We start from the raw sequence: 24,214 nt of genomic DNA, 5'->3' as shown, positions 1-24,214 counted from the left end.
GAAAGTTGGAGTCTTAGAAGACAGAATAAAAAGAAAAACATGGGTGACAAGAAAAACTTACCGTATCTGACCTAGATTACAGAATCACAGTTGCTAGCACATAGTAGAAGCTCAAAAAATGCTTACTGAATAAATAAAGGATCAGGCTTCAGATGTGCTTCCTTGGCCAGAGGGTTTTAAAAACAATGCCTTTTGGCATTCACTTTCCCATAGTCCCCAATACAGTAATCCCTAGTTGTTGTCTACCTTACTCTGTCACACATTTTTCTGCTTAGCCAATGACAGCATTAGTTTGGGACTTCAGAGAAAAATAATTTTAAAATAATAGCAATTTAAAATCTGGGTACAATATGCTCCAAACTTGTCTTACAAATGAGAAACTAAAGTAACTGACAGCTAACTCATGGCGATTCAGAAACTGTACAGTATTCCTACAACTGTCCTTTCTATATGCAGGTCTCTATTTCTAAGTTGGAAAGGCTTTAACTCTTGGCTGAAGGAAGGCCAAGTGTGACACACAGCATGACAGTGCCAGATAGTAACTTTAGAGCAGTGGTTCTCAAATTTAAATCTGCATGAGAACTCTCTAGAGGGAGCCTTAAAAAGAAAACACAGATAGCTGGGCTTCCTTTACTTTAGGTTTTTTTAAAATTTATATATTAATTGGTACATTTTAGGTACACTTTACTTTAGTTTTTGATTCAGTGGTATAGGAGTGGGGGCTGCAGATTTGCTCTTCCAAACCCCAGATGATTCTAATGTTGTTCGTCTGGAAGCTTTACTTTGGAAGAGGCTGCATTTGTAAATGAAGGAAGACATTTTTTCTGAAGCTTCTGTCATTCTCTTACAACAAAAACTGTCTCATTTTTGAACTGGAGGGATAACCTGATTTAACTGTTACATGTGTATTTTTTATAAGCTGAAAGATCAAGGACTACTTAAAACTCATCTCTCTCTTTAAACCTGATTGCTTTTAGCAGTACTTACCAGTTATGCCCATTTCTTACTCAGAATTTCTTTTCCTTTCTGAAATTTCTAAATACATTTTTTAAAAAACACATTGTTTTTCTAGGCTACCTGACACTACTCCGACTTCTGAAGGGAATACGATTTCCTTCTGACTTGTTTATTTTGCTTAGATGTCCTTAAGTTTGTCCATATGTTATACACTTGATCTTAGCCAAAAGGCCGAGAAGCGATGTCCATATGTTACAAATAGCCATTTTCTGTTGCCATGTGACAAATTACCAAAATTTTAGTGACTTAAAACAACGTCCATTTATTATCTCAGTTACTGTAGGGTCACAAGTCCAGGCTCCAGTGAGTTGATCTTTCTCTCAGGGTCTAATAAGTCAGCAATCAAGGAAGCTGCAGGAAGCAGGATCTCATCTATGGATGGGGATCTTTCATAGTCACGTTGTGTCAGCAGAATTCATTTCCTTGTGTGCAGCTGTATAACACACAGGGGCTGTGCTTCAAGGTTAGCAACAGATGCCTCTCTGATTCTTTCACAGACTCAGCCTACACCAGATCACTTCTCTTTTGATTCAGGACCTAATCACCTGCTTGTTATCCCATCATTGTCAGCTATTCCACTCAAATTTAAGAGGCGAGGAGCATGCTGAAAGTGTCTGCCTGGGGATGGTAACCGTGGAAGCCATTTTAGAACTCTACATGGCATACCACATCCATCCCTTTGGAAAAAAAAAACAAAAAACTTTGAAAAATCTATAGCCTTTTATATTCCTGCTCCAATATGTACCATTTACTCTTTAGGCATACCATGTCAGCTCATACTAGACCTTCTACATCTGGCCTTTCTATATGCAACTCTCTATTTTAAAGTCCTAGGAAAAGTGTTTCAACATAACATTTTAAAACTTTCTTTTCCTGGTCTGAGATCTTCAGAGAAATACACCCTACCTGTTTATGTATTCTAAAGGCTCATGTGCCCAATAACTACACCAACAGTTATTAGGGGTTGACTGATGAGACTTAAAACCTAAGAGATCAACTCTGGAAACTCTATACCATACACATAATAATGTCAAATCATTAGTACCTCATTGTATTCAAAATATAATGCATTGAACATAAATTTGCACTAAAATTAAATAGGTTTTTCTCATCTAGAAAACAAGACATATACTTAAGAAACTCACCAAGATACTAACCTTGCTGTAAATTTAAATTTTTTATTTAAAAGAACTATAAGGAGTTAGAAAGCCCTTTCAGTGAGTCTCTGTATACATGATTATCCACTCAGAATCCCCTGAATTAGTGGTGAGAACTCTGAGAGTCTAAAAGACTTAGAATATGCTCTGCCATTTAAAAGCTATATAACGTTCCAATGAGTAGTTTCTTTCTCCATAAAAAGTGAAGAGCAGTATTAATAATCTGACAACAGAAATATTCTTTATGCTTAAAACAAGAAAAAAAATTTGCTACCTAGAATAGTAACTACTTTAGCCAATACTGAAAATAAAATTTGACATAAAAAAGCTAAAACTGATACAAACATCTATGTAAAGTAGGAACAATGATTAATTTTGATAACCTTCTACTGTATATTAACATTTTCCCCTCCATTTTTATTTTTAGTAGTACATGTTTGCAGTACATAATGATTAAATTCCTTGTAGGGAGTTGGTACATGTACATAACACATCTCAGTTCTTTTTTTGTCCCCTTCCTCTCCCCTTCCTCCATCTCTTGGTCCCCTTCCCAGGTGAAAAAGATTTATCTCCCTACTTCTATCATTTATTATTTATTCATTTTTTTGGTACCCGGGATCGAACTCGGGTCCTTGTGCTTGCACAGCAGGCAGTGAAACCACTGAGCTAAATCCCCGGCCCCTCTATCATTTATTTTTAAAAACACCTTCACCCTTAAATCCTAAATTCTAAAACTTTAATGTATTCACTTTAGAGAAACTAAATGAGTAAGACTTAACAAGTTTCACTATATATAAACACAGAGCATTTTATATAGTTGGGGTCATAATGAATACGCAATGTTGGATCTTGGCTTCTGACAACTATACCATCTTTGAAAACATTCTTTAGACTTGGCTTCCTTCTATATGAATGGCCTATAATTTATCTATAGATCATATACTGGTTACTTAGAATACACTAATATGTCACAAAATAAAATTAAACAGTAATATTGCCAGTGATGTCTATCTCCCCATACTGACATCAGAATAGCAATACAGCCAGGTGTAGTGGCACATGTCTATAATCCCAGCACACAGGAGGCTGAGGTAGAAGGATCACAGAGAGTATGAGGTCAGCCTGAGCCACACAGTGAATTCAAGGCCAGCCTGAACTACATATCAAGACTTTGGCTCAAACAAAATAAAGAAAAAGAAAAGCAAGAATAGAAATACAGATATACTGGACATTAATAAAATACCACATGAAAGCAACAATGAAAATAGGCAACTAAAATTCTATAGATTATCAATTGCACAAGGAAAAGAGCAGCCTGTAAAATCTACAATTTTTTTTTTTTCAGATGAACAGAATCTGAAGGAAGATGAGTTTATGAGTGACTTGGGAGGGGCCAGGGATTTAGCTCAGTGGTTCTGCCGCCTGCCTCAAAAGTACAAGGTCCTGATTTCGATCCCTAGTACCAAAAAAAAAAAGTGACTTGGGAGTCTTCCAATTCAGCTTAATGTATACAGATTTCTGGTGATACTAAGTAAATAAAAGGCGGAATCCTCATTCTCTAAATATCTTGGTAGCTGGCAAGGTCATTAAGCAAAGCGTATAATTTTTAATGTTAAATGCGAAGAGGAACACTCATAACAACGGAGTTATGTTAGACAGAGAACAGTACTATTTTACAAAGTAAGTAAAAAGGAAGTATAGCAAAGGTAAAGGGATAGGCTAAGCACATTTAAATATCATATCAACCCAAAATAACTGTCCCATATGAGTTTAGGAATGTATAGACCTACCTTCTGTGAAGGAAGACTGACACAAATTCCTAACATGCGTATTTTCAGATCTTTGATAGTTAATTCCATTTAAGATAATTTCCTAGAGACCATTAAGAACCTAATCAGGGAAATTGAAAGTAACTAGGGCAGAAAATTGTGAACCACAAGACACCCTTATAGAATAACCTTGGGACTTCTTATAAATACTTAAATGAAAAAGGACAATAATACCTACACAGATAAAATTGAGGCTTAAATGTAAAGGTAAAAATCAATAATTTACCTAAAAAAAATTAGCCCCAGGTCATAAGGCATTACAAATAAGTGGACACATCCGACTGTATGTTCACTTGCTAGGAATCAGGATTTTCTGTATACTAAAAATGGACTCTAATCTGCCCAAATCCTTTCAGCCAATGTTGCACATGAGCACTGTACTATGAATGAGTCTTGTCAGGGAGCACAATGTTCAGTACCCATAGAGACATGTTAACAGAGCTGTGGCTGCCAGCTTTCAAGGTTTGTGTGTGTGTGTGGGGGGGTGCTGGTGATGGAACCCAGGGCTTCAGCATGCTAGGCAAAAGCTCTACCATTTAGCTATGCCCCATTCCCTCCTCCCAGTATCTTTCTAACAGAAACTCTCCAACTAAAGATAGTGATTGATGAATTAGAAACAAATCCTCATGGGGTGGGGTGCAAGGACAATCTCTTCTAGAGCCCTCTGTACTGAGGTGTGTGAACACATGGATTCAAGTGTCCCAACAGGCATGCTGTGATAACCATTAAATGACCTGATAAAGTAATGAAAAATGCTTTGGTATCTGTGCTCCCTCAGCAGTTTTTGTGTTTAATCTCCATCTGTTGCTTGATAGTTTTATGAAAGCCCTCAGTTCTTACAACGGTCTTTCTGCGAGGAATTGGTGCTGGTCTTTTTCAAAGATAATGTGGAAGTGTTTTATATTTTATAGAACATTAAAATAAGATATCCACAAAGTAGAGATGTTTTTAAAGGTAATTTAAGTATTGGGCCAGGGATTTAGCTCAGTGGTTTCGCCGCCTGCTGCGCAAGCGCAAAGACCCAAGGTTCGATCCCCAGCACCAAAAAAAAGGTAACTTAAGTATTAAGCGATTAAAGTGATTTTTCAAAAGCTAAAAAACTACAAAGATAAATACTATGAAAATGAAATACTGATTTTAAACTGATAGTCTTCTGGATTTTTAAAAACAATTTTATTTTCTGACACACAAAAGAAAACTGACTTTTTGTCTTCCTTTAGCAGCCCACATTAAAAGAGAAACAATAAATAGTTAAGTGAATTTCCATTCTGAATTAAGTAAAAATTTAGCTGAATACATTTAAAAGTAATTTAACTACACAAAAGACATAAAGGCTTTACGGTCCATTATTGAGGAAAAAAAATGTTTTTCCTTTACAAGATCACTAAAAAGATGGTCCTATAAAATTAACTCTAAAATATACTTACCAGAGAAGTGAAGAAATTTTTGGAAACTTTAAAAGACAGAAAATAAATAAAATGCAAGTAGAGTAAAAAGGTAAAGTATAAAAAAGATGACATATGTCAATTTATCCTCTTCCCCCTCAAAATATTGCTTAAAACACAATCAGCATTGATTTTTAGTTTCATCTGTTTTGTCTTTTCTCTGACATTTTATTAAAAGGAACATAGAACAAATATGTTACACTTACAATGGATGGAGAAAAGGGTATCAAGCAGTATAAAATGCTAAAATTAAGAACACAAGTTGATTGACAAATCTGTCTCTTTTGAAAGAAAGTTGTACAGATGTCCTAATTTTATAGTTATAAGGAGTGGTATGCTGTAAAATTTAAGATTATTTTGTCTAAAATTAACGTTCTAAATGTTTGACTATTCATACAATAAAGACCACTGTATGATTAGCTTATAAGTCTTACCTACTCTTTCAATACCATTCAGTAATATTTGAAAATTTTATCTCAATTATTGTACATGGGCTAAAATTCTATATAAACACTCTTTATTCTTTTTGAAATGAAAATAATAAATTTGCAATGCTTCAAAATTACCTGATTTTTGAAAAGTTATCAGAGAAGTCTTTTCAATCTCTAGAAAAATCCTACTCATTTCACAAACATAATGAATCTCATAAATTGCAAGGGTCACCCTACCACATTAGCCACAGGTCTTAAAGGTATGACAAATAATCAACACAAACAAAAACCTGCACATTTCATTCAACTAGACCTGCCTAACCAAGATACACTAACGCTATTTAAAACAGTCTTTGAAAAATTGTATCAGGAAAAAATTTATATTGTATGTATTAAATATTTGGGATTCTTTTTCCCTACTCTTCTGTCCAGCCAGTTGGGTTAATCTTAAATTAAAAAATAAAACAATCCCTTTTAAGTACTTCAACTAAACATCAAAAGACTGGAGACTGGATCTTCTGAGGTACTATTACTTCTTAATTTGAGATATCCAATCATGTAAAACTATGTACTGTATAAGGGTACCTAATTTCTTTTGACAAATTCATTATTCCATGACCTATCTAAGAATGAGTGCTTTTGCTAGGAACATACCATGGTGTTCCAACATTTTTACATCCATACATGAAATGCCCTAATTCTAAAGAAGACCCACTGAGTCATGTACATAGTTCCCAATCCTATCCCTCCCCTTTCTACTTTATAACTTTCCAAGGTTGCCCAACTATCTACTACTTCCTCCACCCAGCCAAAGTCAGGAGTACTGGCTTGGTGTTTTGCTCAGGACACAACACACAGAACTAAATTTTTAATGTTTTTAAAAACTTTTCTCATGCTATTACCCTGATCCTTCGTATTATTACTTTGCTTAAAACCCTGTATAGGTTGCTACTACCAAGAGTAGTATTTTTCAAATTGCCAGTTGCTACCTCAGGGTTGTTAAATCAATCTAGTGGGTCTCCATCATCATTTCTTCTTAAAAATGAAATATAATGGAACAGAAGCCACACAAAGATAGTATTTTGTGCCATTTTATCATTTATATGAGCATACTAGATCACAATGAAAAACTGTATGTTACTAATGTGTACTACCTTTATAAAGTTTGCAATACTGTCTATAAGCATAACTCAAACTTTCATTTGTCCCAAGGCTGTCTAACCCGGCCCTGAATAAGGCTCTCCAGACCTACCTCTTGTTCTACCCACCGGAACCCCAAGCAAAAAAGCCCCTTCAGTCTATGCCAAGCTTTCCTGCACAACTCTCCCCTAAACTCGTTTTGGCATGGGGAATTAAACCCAGAGCCTTCACACTGAGCTACATCCCAGCCTTTTCATTTTTTATTTTGAAACAGGGTCTTGCTAAATTGACTAGGCTGGGCTCTAACCTGGAATCGTCCTGCCTGTCTTCTGAATTACCAGGATTACAAAGGTGTACCCAGCTAGCAGTTCCTTTCCTTAATGCTGTCAAGCATACTGTTCTGCTTTGAATACCCTCTCAGCCGTCTACAGGGCCCACATATATTCACCTTTCAGTATTAGTATCTATTTCCTGCTCTACAAAGCCTGTTTATCCTTCTGGCAACACTGAATGCCCCCCCCCACACACACACACTGCGCTCTGTAATGCCCTACATTATAGCTTCTTCCACATTCCACTTATTTTAAACTCAATTGCCTTCCTAGTCTCTAAACTATACACTCTTTGAGGGAATGAGCACCTTTGTCTCTGTTTAGCAACACAGACCTTAGGTGTTAAAGTTGGTATAATGACAAAATTAAGAACTTGCATGTAACTTTGTTGTTACAAATAACAAGATGCTTAGCTTTGCAACAAAGCCGATTCATATTACAGTGGTGAATCAAGACCTCCACATTTTTGCTACCAGCCCAAGATGGAACCCCTAGCAGCCTCCTCAGAAAGATCTGTCACTTCACTATCTTCCTGCAAAGAATGTACTCTTTTCAGATTGCAATACACCAGCATCCCTTCCTTGCTTCTGGAAGTTGTGTTGGGGGATAGGAGCCGGGGGGTGGGTGGGTGGGGGTGGTCCAAAGGCAAGAAAGATAATAAACCAGCATTATCAAACTTCGTTATATATACAACTAGCTCTTAAAGGTGGTGGGGGTGACACTAGTTGCCAATATAAGCTAAGCCCCAAAAAGGTAGCATAAAATAACTGATTGAAGTTACTTGATTTCTATTGCCTACACTAATACTTCTGAAATAGCTGACTCATTCACTGCTCTCATAAAATACTAGGGGAAGGGAGGTTCAACTCTTAACAGGAGCGCCTGACACTTAAAAGCTTTCCACGAACTTCATTTTACATAAATACCTTTCTTTTTAGGCAATCTGATGAACCTATTTTACAAACCCATACTTCAGCTGCCCTCACATCAATTATACATTCACGTAACATCCAAAATACTTTGACAGACTCTGCCAACTGTCAGTTTCAGTTGTTCTTTTCCTTTTCCAGTTTATAAACTAACACAGGAGCCATAATTGTTTTCTGCTTAAACCAATCATTCATTTTACTAAAAACAATTCCTCTGCTTAGACTTTGCCTCCAGACTTGCAATTATATACCTAAGACAGATAAATCCTATTAAAACTCAGTATTAATAAAAAATGTTTTTGTAATATGTAAAACTCGTGGTGCAAAGTATTAAATTTAAGGTACCAGTCAGAGTAAGGTAATGTAGGACTACGTGGGTAAAACTTTAAAGGCCATTTAAAGTTCTGTTTGCTTTGGTTTTAAATAGGTCCAGGCAACTAAACTGATGTGACATTTATTAGGTATAAACATCTACATAGTGTGGAAATTTCTGCAAATGCCTTGGCTGTATGTTTTTCTAATTCTACCTACTCTTCCCCTTTCAACAACTCAGATCCAACAGTTCCTTTTCTATGAAAAAGGGTCATAGTCCAAAAATAAACTTGGGAAAACAGCACAAATGCACATACCTTTTTCTCAAGTCCACCTTTAAAACGTTACTAACAAAAGGGCAAACAAACTTGTTTGCAAGCAAATTTAATTATGCTGTTATGTACAAGGGCTTATTTTCTTTATTTTAAATACCAGCCCCCTTAGTACTGTAAGTTCAACCCATACACACTTTTCCTGGCAAAATGACAGACATTTATATAATCCAAAGACTGTAAAAAACTGATTTTCTTTCATGATGCTACCACTCCATAGTCTGAAAAACGTAGGCTTCAACATGAAAAACTACCATTTGACTCTGTAGGTATGTGCATACACATTTTAAACAGTGAGGCTGCAGATGTTCAAGGAAAGTCATATTCCAAAAGTTTTGAATATGAACGTCTTTCAGTATTTTTTCTCATTTAAAATTGATGCGATTTATCCAAAACATTTTTCAAATGCCATTATTTCCCAGCTTAAGTGCTTAAACAACTTAGAGAGAAAAAAACTTCCATCTGAAAGATCAGATCAAGAAACCATGAAAATAGAGTCAGAGAAAAAGAATTCATTCTACAGGCTAGAAAAAACAATCTCTTAAAAAGTCATTTCATCTCTAAAAGTCATTCAATCTTTAAAAGACTCTAAACAAAAACAGGCCAGAGGTTAAATAATTTGCCTCAGGTCACTAAGCTACTAATAGAAGCACCGCAAATAGAATGACGTATTCTAATTACTCTTAGCAGTACCCGAAATCATGCAAGTTACTTGTCGTTTGAGTCTTAAAACCAATTATCACCTTCTCATTAATTCCCGAAGGACTCCTACATGGATTTTAATTTTTAAAGTTTAAGTTCAAATTCCAACTCTCATAAAGTAGCACCAAGAACTTTAAGAAAGTGTGTGGTACACCCTTAAATCATCACAATGAATCTGAGTCCATCATTTAAAACCCTGTCCTTCAACTGCACTTTTCAGGTTTGTTCAACTATGGAAACAGAAAATTCTGGAAGTTCCTCGTGTAGGGAAAGAATTGGCAATCTGTCAAAGACAAGAGTGGATCATTATTCCAATAATGTGTGATAAGGTTCCAGCTCAAATCAAGGGAAGTCACTATTAGCAGCTTATTAACCACAGTGTGAAGAGTTTAAACTTTGGGAGACGCATTCTTGGCTGGAAGAAGATGTAGATCTGATATTAACACAAACTGAAGGTCTAAACTTAAAACTGGAAAAAAAAAAAAAAAAAAAAAAGGAAAAGGGAACAAGTGCCTTACACCAAAATCTTTCCCTATTCCAGCTCTGATGTCAGTATCCCGTGCACCCGCACTGTGTAGACTTCATCGTGAGACTTTCAGATTTTTATTTTTAATGCCTCAATAAATCAACTCTTACGTTTTCGCTTTGTACATTCAAGGGCAAAAAAGAGCACACGGTGAGGGCAACAATTTACAATGGACCACGTCCAAGGACTGTAGTCTAATCACTCGGTACAATCGTTCCTTTGTGCAATTCTTTCCAAAGAGCCGAGAGAATGCAGTACAGTACTTCTTTTTGAAGGATACCATCGAGAAAACCTAAGATAACATGATTTTGATAACCGATTGCCACGGTTTATCAATGAAACAGTATTAGGTAGAATGCGCTATTACACACAAAAAATACTCATGTTCCTTGATGACCACTGGTGTCATTCTACCAAAAAAAACTTGTTAAAAGGTTAATACACCTGGTATTTTAAAGTAGGACTTAGCTTAGCAAAGAGACAAATTTGCTTGGAAACAACACAACAGTCACCATCACCGTTCAACAACATCCACACATACAGACTCGAGGCCGTGATTAAGTACAAAAATCCTTACCCCATTTTGCCCAGTGAAAACTTGCTCGGAAGTGTCTGGTCTCAGACTACGGAATAACTTCCAAAGGAATTTCTCCGGCTATATAGCAGTTGCTTTTCCACTGCCTCCCCCACCCAGATCCGTTTTCGTAGATATTTCAATGATGCTGACAGTTCAGTTAGTTCTCGTGGGTGAAGTGATTTCTCTCTCGTTAACACCAAAACGTTCAAACAGAGGTGACATTTGCTTATTAGTTAAACGCTGCGCGGAGACGGTAGTCAACTCTATTCCACAAATGAGCGTCCAGGTAGAGAAACGCAGAAACCAGCTTCAAGGAGTCCTATAAAAAATGAGTTCGCTGGTCATGTCGCCCGTGTTGTTCTCCGCACTCACTGAGGGACAGGAAATTCGGCCTTTTCGAGGCTAAAGCTGTAGGTTCAAATTTCTCCACACCATGTCCCTGGGGGTGGAGCGTGCAACCCAACGCGACGTGCACTTTAAAAACAAAATTCCTAAAAGCAGCAATACCACTGCCTCCCCGCGCTCACATTAGAGGAGGAAAAAAAAAACTGTACAGAAAAACTCGAGGCGCCCACCCAGCAGCTCGCGACGTGCACATTAGAATCTGCCTTCTTAATGTCTCCCCTCCGGAATCGCGGAGCAGCGCGGAGGTGGGGAGGAGGAAGGGAAGACGGGGCAGGATCGATGCGCTCTCCCGAGGAGGCTGAGCGGAGCCATTTCCCGGCGGGCAGTGCTGGGGCGCCAAGGCGGAGGCGGGAGGGGGGCAAGCCCACCTCAGCCTCGGGCCGCCCGCCGCCGCGCACAAAGGGGCCCGGCCCCGTGTCCGCCGCCTGCCGGCTGTCCGCGGAGCGCAAGGTCCGAGGTCCGTCGGCAGAGAATGAATGAGTCGGACTCTAGCCCGCGCTCCCCAGCTACCCAGCCCCCCGCTCCGGCGGCGGGGCCGAAGCGTCGACGGCGCCTGTGAGCTGAGGCTGCCGCCGCGTCGGGGGCGGGGAGGCGGCTCGAGGCTGGGCGCCCGCACGCCGGCGCCCCCACCCCAGCTCGTCTCCCGCGCCACGCGGCCGCTCGGGCCCGCTGCGGCTCCGCTGCCGTCCCTCACAGGCCGCCTTCGCCGGCTTCCAGCTCCCGCTGGGCAGAGCTGCGCCGGCCCGGGGCCTGGAGCCCGCCGCCGCCGCCGCCACCAGCCGGCTCGCGGAGTGCAGGACACCGCTCCACCGTCAGCGCCGCCGGCGTGAGGCGCGCGCGGCCGCGGAACGAGCGGCGAGGCGGGGAGGGGGCGGAGCGAGCGAGCGCGGTCCCTCCCCCTGCAGCGGGCGGGGCTGGGCGCGGGCCGGGGCACCTCGGGGCCTCACGGCCAGGGATGAGGGCAGAGCCGCGCGCGGCGAGGCTGAGGTCAGAGGCCTAGTCTGTCCCAGTGGGGAACGGACCAACCGGTCGGTCCGTCAAGCCATTCGTCCGTCCGCCCGCCCCCTCCCCTAGCGGCCGGCGACAGGGGGATGGCGCGCGCCGCTGTTCTGCTGGCTCGGAGCCCCGCTCCCTGGCGCCACAGTTCCCTCCGCACCCCGCACCGGCCGCCCGCGCTCTGCCTCCATCCTCCCTGCAGGAGGACCTTTAAATAGCAACGTAAGCGCGCTCTCGCCGCAAGCACGTCACCCGCCGCTCACGTCACCGGGTGCGGGGGATGATGTCACGCGGCCGGAAGTACGGCTAAATTAGGGACGGCGCAGGGGGTGGAGGACTGGGCGAGCCCGTCTGTCCCCACCTGCTCGCTCTCCTTAAAGGCCAAAGCGCAGGAGACAGCCGGAGAAGATTCGAAGGAGGAAGGGGCGGGAGGTGCAGAGTTTCTTGCAGCAAATGTGCCAAACGCGAGTGAATCATTCATAGCAACAGCCACCTCTTTGGCAGCAGCATCCCCGGGCTTCACAAGCCCCAACCGGCTTGGAGGTGTAGGAGGCCGAGCCTGATCACCAGCGGTAGAAACACTTCCAGCGAGACTTGGGGAAAATCACCGTAATCTGAGGTCCTAAGGACCATTGCTGCCACGGTCGACTTTTAAATATTCCTTTCTCAGTGGTCGCCTAAACGACAGACTAGTAGAGTGGAGCCGTGAACAAACAGAATGGTATGAAAGATGGTAACTAAAGGGGAGGAAGTGATCTATAAAATGTTTTCATTTTAAAAATAGCAGTGGTCTGGCATAGGATAACAAATGAAACAGTTCACTCACATAATTATGATCATATACATAGCAAATGCCAATGAACACTCATTTTTAATTTATCAAGAATATGTATTCCAGGGCCGGGAATTTAGCTCAGTGGTGCCGCCGCCTGCCTCACAAGCGCAAGGTCCGGAGTTCGATCCGCGGTACCAAAAAAAAAAAAAAAAGAACATGTATTCCAGTCTGGAAATTAAGGAAGATCCTCGAAATCCTTTTTTATTGACTCACCTTTGGATTATTTTTGTGTTTAATAGTTTTCACTGTGTACGTTCAGTATCTCAAGTATTTTTTTAAAAATTTCTACATGGAAGGATGAGTAGCCGTCTATACACGTTTGCAGCAATATGTGTATTTGTGTCCAAAAAAAGTCATGAGTGCTTTTCAAATTGTAAATTACTATAGTTTTTAAATGGCGTCATTGTTTTAAAAGTTTATTATTAAGTATATTCAAATATGAACTTTTGTTTAACGATAATCATGGCACGGAAATAAAATTAGGATACACTGCCAAAGGCCATTACTATTTCAGAGTTAGTCTATAAATTCAGTGACCATATTTTACAAACCAAAATACAGATATACCATTTGACATTAAGCAGAGTATTTGAAATCTGAAGTCACTTCGAAAACCACAACATTGGATTACCAGTCTTATGAAGTCATTGTTACAAGACTAATCAATATCTATGAAGTTCAAATGAAAGAAGCTAAAAATCTATGTGTGGCTTTTAAAGGATGTTTTTAATGTTAAATAACTCACATGATTCCTAATTAAAGAACATTGGTTTTGCAACTTAATGCATCTACATTTTCTTGCTCAAGTTAGGACCCCCAGATTAAAGGACACAAGTAAAAGAAAGTTAAGACCAATATGCAACGTATTCAGGCTATCATCTTCACGTTTTACAATCATGACCTCACATAAAGTTTAAAATATTGAAAGTGATGAGGTTTTCTTAAAGGTTGTAATGAAGGTTAATAAAAAGCAAATCTCTGCTTGCCAATTTGTCTAATATATATTATTGTCAAACTAGTAGAAACTTGCACTACTATCTGTTTCAGACAGATGAAGCTTCTTATATATAATATATTAAAGCAATAAAACTGCCATTCTTCAAATAATGTCATTACTTGGCCCCTGCAAATTAAAATGCAAATTGTGTTATTATTCTACAAAATAGTTTCTCTAAACAGTAATTTTCTCTTTCTATTCCCCCATTAAAACTCTCACGTTACTGTTTTCTTCTTTTTTAAATTTTATTTTATTGGTACATTTTAGGTTTACAATATAATGACATTCATCATTGGAAATTTGCACCTTTACCTAATCTCTCTTGGTTCTTATTTTCTTCCCCCTTCCCCTGCCCTCCATCCTTCCCTATTTACAAAGACTTTGTTTCCATTTTTTCAATTTCTCATATTAATTCTATTACACTTTACCATTTTCAAACACTTCATTGTACCCTTTCATCACAACTTCTCCTTTACAGTCTTTTTCTCCCAATCTTCACCCAGTTGTCAAGCTTGTCAGCTGCCTCTGTACCTTTAGAATGCTGACCTTCATTAGTTTCTACTTTTCACAATGACACCCTGGTTTCTTCTCAGCTGTCTTTTGTCAACTGAAAATTGAGAGCAACTATTTTCTGCATAAATCTAATGGTGTACTGTGATACAGTTACCCAAAGTTTATGTGATTACATCAGCCTTTAAATCTAGAAAAATCTACCTAGAATTGATCAATTTTTTTCTGGCTTGTGTGGGATTAGTATATCAGGAAGTACTTGTATGTCCGTATTTCCAAAGGTATAAGTAAAACTTGGAAACAATTTATGTAAAGTGTAGTATCTTAGCAGGAAAAAAAAATGCTTTTTCCCTACCCTTGAAGCAATTCCACTACCATTTGGAAAGGAGTCAGAGAACCATTCTGGGGCTTTCCATCTATAAATAAATATCTTTATTCATAAAATGAGCCGATACAACCCAAATTCTAGTCACGATTTCCCAACTCTAGTTCCTTTGATTGTTTTTTAAAGTAGTGAACTTCCTAGAAAGTAATTTATTTTACCGGAAAAGGGAGAAAGTACTTTAGCAGCATTTCAGATTTTTAACAGTTCCTGTTTCCTACTACACACTGACAATTTGTGGGCTGGCTTATGAATACCCTCTGATTTTAGAACCTGTAGGCGAAGGCATCTGTTTTAGTTACCAAGTTTACTTCCATGCCCTTAATAGGAAGTGGCATTCAATGGGTGTTAATAGATTGGTTGCAAGGTATGTCTTTTTCAATGAAAAGGCATTCATCAGAAAAAAATTGCAGGAAAGAGAGTTTGAGCCAGATTTTATTTTTAATTGACACACATTAGATAATAGGAACCCTTTTTTTCAAGCCCCCTCTTTTTAATTACCGAATACTACTATCACTTCAAATATATTCATAGATATGAATAATAGGTAAAAAGATATCTCTCCGTACAATAAAAATCTCAAGATTCCTAGTTGATGGCACATAATTATGAAGAAACTAAACCAGCAAATACTAAATGTAATAATGAGGGGAAAAATGAAAGAGTTTAGGGAAATAGAATTTATCCACTGGACTGTCCCAAATCATTCTCCATCCTCCACAATTTGGCAGACCCAGGACACCATTAAATTGTGTTTGGCCTGTGTAAAACCATCCTTTATTATTCTTAATAATGTTCTCAATAGGAAATGGTAAACAGTCTCTTCAAGGAAATCTGAGTCAATAAAAAAAAAAAGAAACAGCAATCTCAAGGGAAGGATACAAGTGTTTGGCATCTCCAAGTCAGGACAATTTTTACTCTTTCAAAATCTTCTGCATTTTAAAAAAATCAGAGTGGTGGAGAGAGAGAAGTTGGAGAATTATCCATAGGAAAACTATGATACAGAACATGGGAAATGATCTCATAGGGCTCTCTTCTGCTCTGAATTTTACTGTAAAATCATTGATCATTTTCCATCTGGTCAAAAAGATACAAATAATACTAGACTTGTGAAAGAAGATATCAGAAAGTTTTCAGTTATGTACTTATAAGGGCCTGGATAGAATAACATTAGAGGAAACTGATACAACTATATGTAAATTTTAAAAATATTCTGGGGATAGAGGGCTTTGGAAACTGCTTTAACTTTGGGTTGTTTGATTAGTTGGTTGGGTGATTATTTTAAGCAGCTAAGAACAGGCCAGAAAAACATGCAGGTCTGCAGAAAACTACAGTAAAGGATGTGGAGTAAAGCTTGTGCTCCACCTGTGCAGTTACTTCGAATGGAATGCTGTGGAAGCAATTGGTTACCATTGCCATGGTAACCAATAATCTTTTTGCTGAATGGGTGAACAAAACAACCATGAGGAAAATATTTTAAACGAGCTACCTCATTTTTTTTTTACTCTTTTGGTGCCAGCTAGGATAAAAACGACCCTGAAGGCATTCAGGACGGCCATGTTTACTAAAGGAAATTGCCTTCTTTTCTAAGAGATGAAGCCAAGGCAGAAATGCTGAACTATTTCAAAGACAGATGAGCCTCTAAGGTGGCAATTACAGACGCTGAAGCAGAGCATACTTGGTAAAGATTCTGATGTGGCTGAAGCAGGCAGAAGCAAAACCTAGAACCCATATTGAAGGTGCTCCTAAGCATAAGAGGTCAGGAAAATTCTCAGCATTTGAGAGTTTCAGCCAAAATATTTCAGGAGTTATTTGTGAGGCTTTTTATTTTTTTAATTTCTTTTAATCCAGTTCTAAATTATAATTGCTTTCACTATTAAAAATGGAAATGATAGGGGCTGGGGATTTAGCTCAGTGGTTCTGCCACCTGCCTTGCAAGCTCAAGGTCCCGAGTTCGATCTTAGGTACCAAAAAAAAAAATGGAAATGATAAATATATCTGTAAGGTTTTCTAGAGAAACAAAACCAATAGGATATATAGAGATACAGAAAGAGAGATACTGACCAATCAGTAGATAGACAAATGGAAAATTATTCTAGAATTTGGCTCACATGATTATGAAAACTGGAGAACCAGGAAAGCTGATGATATAACTTACTTTCAATCTGAAAGGCCTGAGCACCTGGAGTTCTGATATCTAACACAGAAAAAGATGACTGTCCCAGGTTCAGAAGGGAGACAATTACCCTCTGCTGTTCTCCTCTACCCAGGCCCCCCCCAGATTGGACGGTGCCTGCCCACACTGGTGAGGGTGGAGCCTCCCTATAGTCCACTGGTTCACATGCCAGACTCTTCTAGACTGGAGCACCCCAAAATAATGCTTTATCAGCTATTTGGATGTCCGGTACTCCAGTCAAATTGACACCTAAAATTAACCATAACAATATCTATTACTTTAATAATGAATTATTTTATCATTTTAATAATTTATAGGATAAAAGTAGAATTTGCCTACATTGACTGAATCATCTGTTCCTATCTCCTATACTTAGAATAAAATCCAAACATCATGCCTTGTCCTTAGAGGAACTATGTGATCTGGCCTGTTTTCTTCTCTTACCTTGGTTACCATTTCCTAGTGTGTGACTTGGTATGCTATCAACTGCAAGGAACAGAAACCCCAGATAATGGTGACTTAGACTATACAAATGTTTTCCATTCACATAACAGGAGGTCTCAAAGGTAGGTGGTCCTAGAATTGGTTTTAAATATCCAAGGTGTCATTAGGGTCCCTTCAGTTTGCCATATACATATGCTGTTTTTTAAACCTGGTTTAGTATTTCAAGGCTGATAGAAGGTCATTGTATTTCCAGGCATCACATTCAGACAAAAGCATTGAAGGCAAGAAAGAAAGGAAGAACATTGAGAGATTTCTCCTTTTATGCCTGCTTCTTACCAAAGAGAAAATCTCTCAAAAGCCTCCTCCCAGATTCTCCCATGTCTTGTTGGTCAGTGACGGTCCAGAACAGGATTTTCATAATTGTCTTAGACAAGTGATGGTTCATCCTCTGAGTGTGAGCACTGTGACTGAACAAAACTAGAACTCTTACAGCAAGGACAAAGGAGCAATGACTGTGGGGCAGGCAAATCCACACAACTTGAAGCCACTCTGGTATTCTTGCTGGACAGACTGCACTCTTTATGTCCAAAAGGACTGGAGGAGGATGCAGAGGCTGGATCCTGGAGACAGAGGATGCTGTGAGGAGAGGGAGCTGTGTCCTTTGCTCAATGGTAATACTCAGCCACAGAGACCCAACCCATCCCAGAAAGGCAGCCCAGGAAATAAATATCCTAACCTTGCTCTCTCCCCACACCACACTTCACCATCTCCTGCTAGTGTTCATCTTCTAAAGCTGATACACCAGGAACTACAGATTGTCATCCTATGGCAAGAGCAGGGGAAAAAAAAGTGCAGGGTAGATCTGGAGGGGAAAATGTAAAATATCTTGTCCAATTATATTCCATTTGTCAGTTATTAGGTTAGCAATTAATTTAAAGTGTGGCATGTGGGAAAACAAGCACAGTGGAAATGTAAAGATATATGTGTTTTGATACAGAAAATCTACTTCAAGAAATGTATTCTACAGATATACTTTCTCAAGTGTTCAAAGAAACACATACAAAGGTGTTTTGTTTACTTTAAAATGGAAAAAGGAAGAAATACAACCAGTATGTCTATCAATAGAGGACTGGTTAAATGATGGCCTAACTGTACAATGCAGCTATTAAAAAGAATGAGGCATATCCATAGTGTTGATGTGGAAAGATGCCTAGTACCGTACATAAAAACATTCTAGATGAATACAATAAACCATGTTTACTTTTAGGGTGTGGAACTGTAGATTTGTGAGTTATAGAGGGGGATTTTTAAAAACTTTTCCCTAGCACCATTCGTATTTGGATGATTTGCCATGAATGTATGCTATTTTAATAATAAATTATTTTAGCATTTTATTAAAAATAAATGTTTAAAGTTCAATTGTAGTAGAATACATTAATACACATTCATTTTCCTATCTCCTCTCTTTTTTGGAAGGAGACACTCTAAGTTTACAAAATACATTTCTAAAAAGAAAAAAACTGGAATAAGCTGTTTTATTGGAAACACTAATTTGTTTGCACTCTCCACTGATGAAACCAGATCGGATATTCTACTAAACAGAAATATTAATGAGATAGCAGAATAACCAAGTTAGTGAGGACCAAGACAAGGCCATGCAAGCATGCATGAAGGCAGATATTTAATATGTTGAACACAAAATCAAGGGGAGACATGATGGTTTGTCATCAGGCACAGATGGCAGCTGTGTGAACATGTGCTCCATGAGACAGTAAAAGACCAATAGTAAAAATTATTAAAAGGCAGATTTATCTCAATTTGAGAAAGACTACAAAAGCAATTAGATCTACATCAGTAGAATTGGTTGCCCTGAGCTCTTCTTCAGTAGATTGTTTGGAGGTAGAAACTAGCTGTATGACCAATTGTTGGGATGATATAGAAAATACACTTTTATCTGAGAAGAAGGTGGATATAAGACCTCTAAAGCCATTTTTAATTCAAAGATCTTTGGCAACTCACTCTGAGCTCACATCACAGTGGTCCTTCTCAATTACCTTCTCTGCCTTGACTCCTTCTGAGAACGCATCCTCTCCCATGTTGCCAGTCTTTTTGCCACTGCTCAGTTTATTTTGTCACTTTCCTCTATTCTTCATACTCACATTGAAGCCTGCTGAAAAGCTCTATTTGCATGTTCCTGAAAGTTGAAATTGCTAGAGCAAATTGAGCGCTTCAATCCGCCCCCCCCCTTATTCCCTTGGGATTTTTCTTATTTCTCTACATGATAGTTCAAGCAAGGCTAACAGATTTGACCAGAAAAGAAACAATAAGCTCTTCTAAAATTTAGGCAGCTTATTACTTATACAGCTAGTAAAAAAAAGCAAAGTAAAGGTGCCAGATCTCCTGAGGTAGGATACAAGAAGTAAAATAAGTAGAAGACAAGAAAAATCATAGCTAGAAATTGTACTTTTTAAGAAGACTGCAACTTCCAGGACCCAGCTGAAGTTACCCAAGATGATCCATATCCACTTTCACTGGGATAAACTGAGCCTCAGTTCCTTCCCATTATACTCAAAATTCCTCAGGAATACTGTAAGTCTTTAATTGGCTTAACTGAAAAGGTAAAGAGCAAGAACCTTATCCTAAAATAAAGGAATGTATTGAGAGAATTCAAAGAAGGTGTAAATTGCTTATCTTAAAAAATAAAAAACACAACACAGATGCATACCTGTGAAAGGGGCCAGCACCTTTCCAGTGGGTGGGCCCCCTTCTCCTAGGGGTTCCACAAAAGAGAAGTATTAATGTCCTAGTTCCAGAAAATAATGGGCCTCTTTCTCTTGAGGCCCTGTGCTCCATTTCTTTAGTGTGTACTTTAAAATTTTGGCTAATAAAACTTTCCTATGCCTCTTAGTGATTGGTGCTGAAAATTCTTTTTCTTTGACAGGAGTCATATATGCCCCTTAGTGACTGGTGCTGAAAATTCTTTTTCTGCAACGGGAGTCAGTGAACCTCCAAACTTATTGTATGGATAGGGTTATGTTCCTTATCTCAGCTTAAAGAACCTCACTGGACCCTATCTGGTGACCCCCACATCCCTTATCCACAGGACAACACAGAAAATAAAATGTCTCGATGACAATGCAACATGAGTGGTGGGACACATTTGCAGCTGATCAGTTGAGTAGACTGCAGTTGTGTGGTCAGAGAAGAGGATACCATGTAATAAAGAGTTGGCTGGCCTTGTTCTTAGTTACTTGGAGGTATCCTCTAAATCCTTGGAATTTCCCAAGGGATAGGAGTTTCTTTGTTATTTGTGGTGATCCCATGGACCACATCTGAATTTGGAGTATGAGTCATACTATGAAGACAACTGTGTCATTAGAGGGTGTGCCAAGTGATATCAGTCCAACCTCTGGGGAGCAGAGGAGAAATTGGGAGCAACTAGAGACTGATTTCAGTCCCATGGCCAGAGAATCAATCTGTTATGCCTATGTGAAGTACTCCCACTTACAACTCGGATCTGGAGGCTCAGGTGAATTTCCTTGCTTGGTAATCATACCCTGATGTGCTGAGAAGATGAAATATCATGAGGACATGGATGCTATAAGTCTGGGGCCCTTGAAGGCTTTCCTATGCATCTCTACAGTTGGACAACTCTGATTTGTATCCTTCATAATAAAACTGTAGTCATATGTATAGACTTTCCTGAATTCTGTGAATCATTCTAGTGAAAAGTGAGGGCATAGTGGGAACCCCTGAAATTTTAGATAGTGGGTCAGAAGTGTGGATGGTCTGGGAACCCTTGATTTTGTGGCTAATATCTGAAGTGAGGAAGTCTTATGGATACTGTGCCCTTAACCTATGAAGTTTTGTGTCTTAGTTTTTCACTTTATTACTGAGACACAATACCGAACACCCACAAATTGAAGGAGAAAAAGTTTATTTGGCTCACAGTTTGTAGAGGTTTCAGTCCACAGGTGGCTGGCTCCAAGGCAGGGTGGCAGGGTTGGAAGGGCCTGGGCAGGGAAAGCTGCTTACTTCATGGCAATCAGAAAGCAGAGCAAGGGTCAAGGGAGGAGCCAGGAAGGGTGATACACCCTTCTAGGTCTCACCCACAGGGACCCATCTCTTCTAACCAGACCTCATCTCCTAACACCAAGTCAGCTATAACACCTCATAATCAGTCACTTTCCAAAAGCCCCCCCTCTGAGTACGTGAGGCTTCTGGGGAACACCCAGACACAAACCACAGCATTTGGCCTAACTCTGGATAATAAGCATTACAGTCGCCTTATAAAGGGAAAAGCAAAAAGCTTTCTACCTCCTCATACCCCAGGAGATAATGAGAAACTGTCTTAGGACACTTCCAGGGAGACAGGGAGATAAATGAGAAATGGCCTTAAAGTAGTCCTCACAAGCCTCCTATGGCCTCACGTTCAGGTAAGATCACAAGGCCTTCTTCCAAAACTTTTATCAGCTCCAGGGAACCCATACAGCGCAAGAAGTCTGCAGGTATGTTTACCAATATGATGGCAGTTGTTATCATGGGGTCATAAAATCAGAGACCTTTGGACATTTTCCTGTCTTTCTTCTTTGTATTTCATAGATGCCCTTTAGGGTGGTGGTAAAATATGGACTCTGGTGATATCCTGGCTGTGTCTGGACCTCATCTCTGTCATTTAGTAACTCCACGTCCTTGATCCGGATCCACCAATCTGTCCTTTTAATCCAAGGGTTCAGCCTGATTCTCCTAGGTGTTCATTCACACACTGTACCTTCCTGATCTGCAAGAACATCATGTGGGCCAGGTGTGGTCGTGCATGTCTATAATCCTAGCACTCAGGAGGCTGAGGCAGGAAAATGGCCGAGAGTTCAAGGCCAGCCTGGACTACATAGTGAGTTCAAGGCCAGCCTGAACTACAGAGTGAGACCCTGTCTCGAAAAACAAAAACAAAACAAAACAAAACAAAATGAACATCATGTGGAACTATCATTTCCTTTCCTGGGATGAAGATACATATATCTTCAAGGCCCCAATTCAGCATCTTTGTTTACCATCAAAATAAATAACCTAATGAACAAATAAATATCATGCTAGCTTGCCATGAGGGCTTTCTTGGTGAACCAAGACTTTAAGCAAATTGCTTAGCTTCTTTTTTTTTTTTTTTGGTACCAGGGATCGAACTTGGGACCTTGCGCTTTCGAGGCAGGTGGTGGCACCACTGAGCTAAATCCCCAGCCCCTTAAATTGCTTAGCTTCTTGATCCCTTCTTATTCGTAACTGGAGAATAAATAATTGTTCCATCCTTGTAGAGTTTCAAGGAGGATTTAGTGAATTAACATAAACAAAACCTTTAGAACAGTGCCTGGTGCACAGAAAGCATGCAAAAAATGTTAATTATTTTTAAGCTTTTTTGTTTTGTTTTGTTTTGTTTTGTTTTCAGACAGGGTCTCTCTATGTATGTAGTTCAGGCTGGCCTTGAACTCACTGTAATCTTCCTGCTTCATCCTCCCAAGTGATGGAATTACAGGCATACACCACCATGCCAGGCTTATTTTTAAAACTTTTATAGGTTATTTATATACAGTGATTGTATATCATTGTAAATAAAAAATCAAAGAATACAAAAATACCAAAATTCTATTTGTGTAATTTTCATTGTATTTTTAAATTCTCTACTGGACAAATTAGTAAAGTTTTTGCTTATCATCATGACCCGTCAAAGTTACCATGTAGAGAAATAGATTAAGTTTAGAGATAGTTTTTGAAATTTTAATTTGAATATCTTAGATGAATATATATACATACATATAAATATATATGTATGTATATATATATATATATATTCAAAAGTACTTGAAATTCCCCCACTACCCCTAAAATAAGCCAGAGTTAAATAAACTAAAGTTAACATTTTGGTCTCATATATATTTAAAAGAAATACATTAAAATGTTCATCGTGTTTTATCTCTAGATAATGACATTTTATAGTTTTCTTTATAGCTTTATAAATATTCTAAATTTTTTCAAGTGATCATACTCAGAAAAAAATGTTATCTTTAATGATAAAAGATTTTTATCAGAATCCTTTTGGACCGAACAAAGAAGAAACCAGAAACAGAAAGGATTTGAGACTCCAGTGACATGAGAGATTGTTTTTAAAAAGAATCTGAAATTATATTTTTATTGACTTTAACAAGATTTACACTTTTAAAAAAATGCAATAGAGTGGGCACCACAAAACAAATTTCAGGGCTGGGGATTTAGGTCAGTGGTTCCGTCGCCGGCCTCGCAAGTGTGAGGACCCAAGTTTGATCCCCGGTACTAAGAAAAAAAACAAAAACAAAAACCCAAAAAACAAATTTCATTGAAATTACCAGAACCGCATGTGAATAATCATGACATTCAGCAATGTGTCCCTGCTGAAAAAGTTTTTTATAATCCATAATTGTGAATATTGTACTAACAGGGTAAGCTGCATTTGTAATAAAATGGAAATATTTTAAAATAGTAATTAAAGATGATTAAAGATAAATATATTTTAATGAAATCCCTATTGTGTTAATACTAATCACAGTAAAATACAAACACAAACTTTAAGCAAATCAGTGAATTCTCATATTAAATAAGGCTGTTTAGACACAGAGTATGGAGTCAGACAGATTTTGAGTTGAGTCCTCTCAGTTCAGGTGGCACTGAGGAAGTTATTTAATATCCCTGAGCCTCAGTTTCTCAGATCCTAA

At 38.9% G+C, this 24,214-nt stretch overlaps 1 protein-coding gene across 3 annotated transcripts in view; it reads right to left on the bottom strand.

The window, feature by feature from the left end:
* Positions 1-11,515, bottom strand: part of Homer1 (homer scaffold protein 1) — a 133,714-nt gene extending 122,199 nt beyond the window's left edge. The window contains exon 1 of one of the 3 annotated variants that reach the window (XM_087201159.1): positions 10,730-11,515. Coding sequence is in view for 2 of the 3 variants with exons in the window: in XM_021248538.2 (XP_021104197.1) it covers positions 10,730-10,734 (5 nt within the window). In the remaining variant the exon portion in view is untranslated. The remainder of the gene's footprint in view (positions 1-10,729) is intronic. The other 2 variants (XM_021248538.2, XM_004870212.4) reach the window with 2 other exon arrangements.
* Positions 11,516-24,214: the final 12,699 nt, after the last annotated feature.

The sequence above is a fragment of the Heterocephalus glaber genome, unplaced genomic scaffold (genome assembly GCF_053883595.1).
Source record: "Heterocephalus glaber isolate CG9 unplaced genomic scaffold, H.glaber_assembly_v1.0 deba00001757, whole genome shotgun sequence".
In the NCBI taxonomy this organism is placed as follows: Eukaryota; Metazoa; Chordata; class Mammalia; order Rodentia; family Bathyergidae; genus Heterocephalus; species Heterocephalus glaber.
The sequence above is the reverse complement of the archived record's forward strand: the minus strand, read 5'-3'. Positions and strand labels throughout refer to the sequence as shown.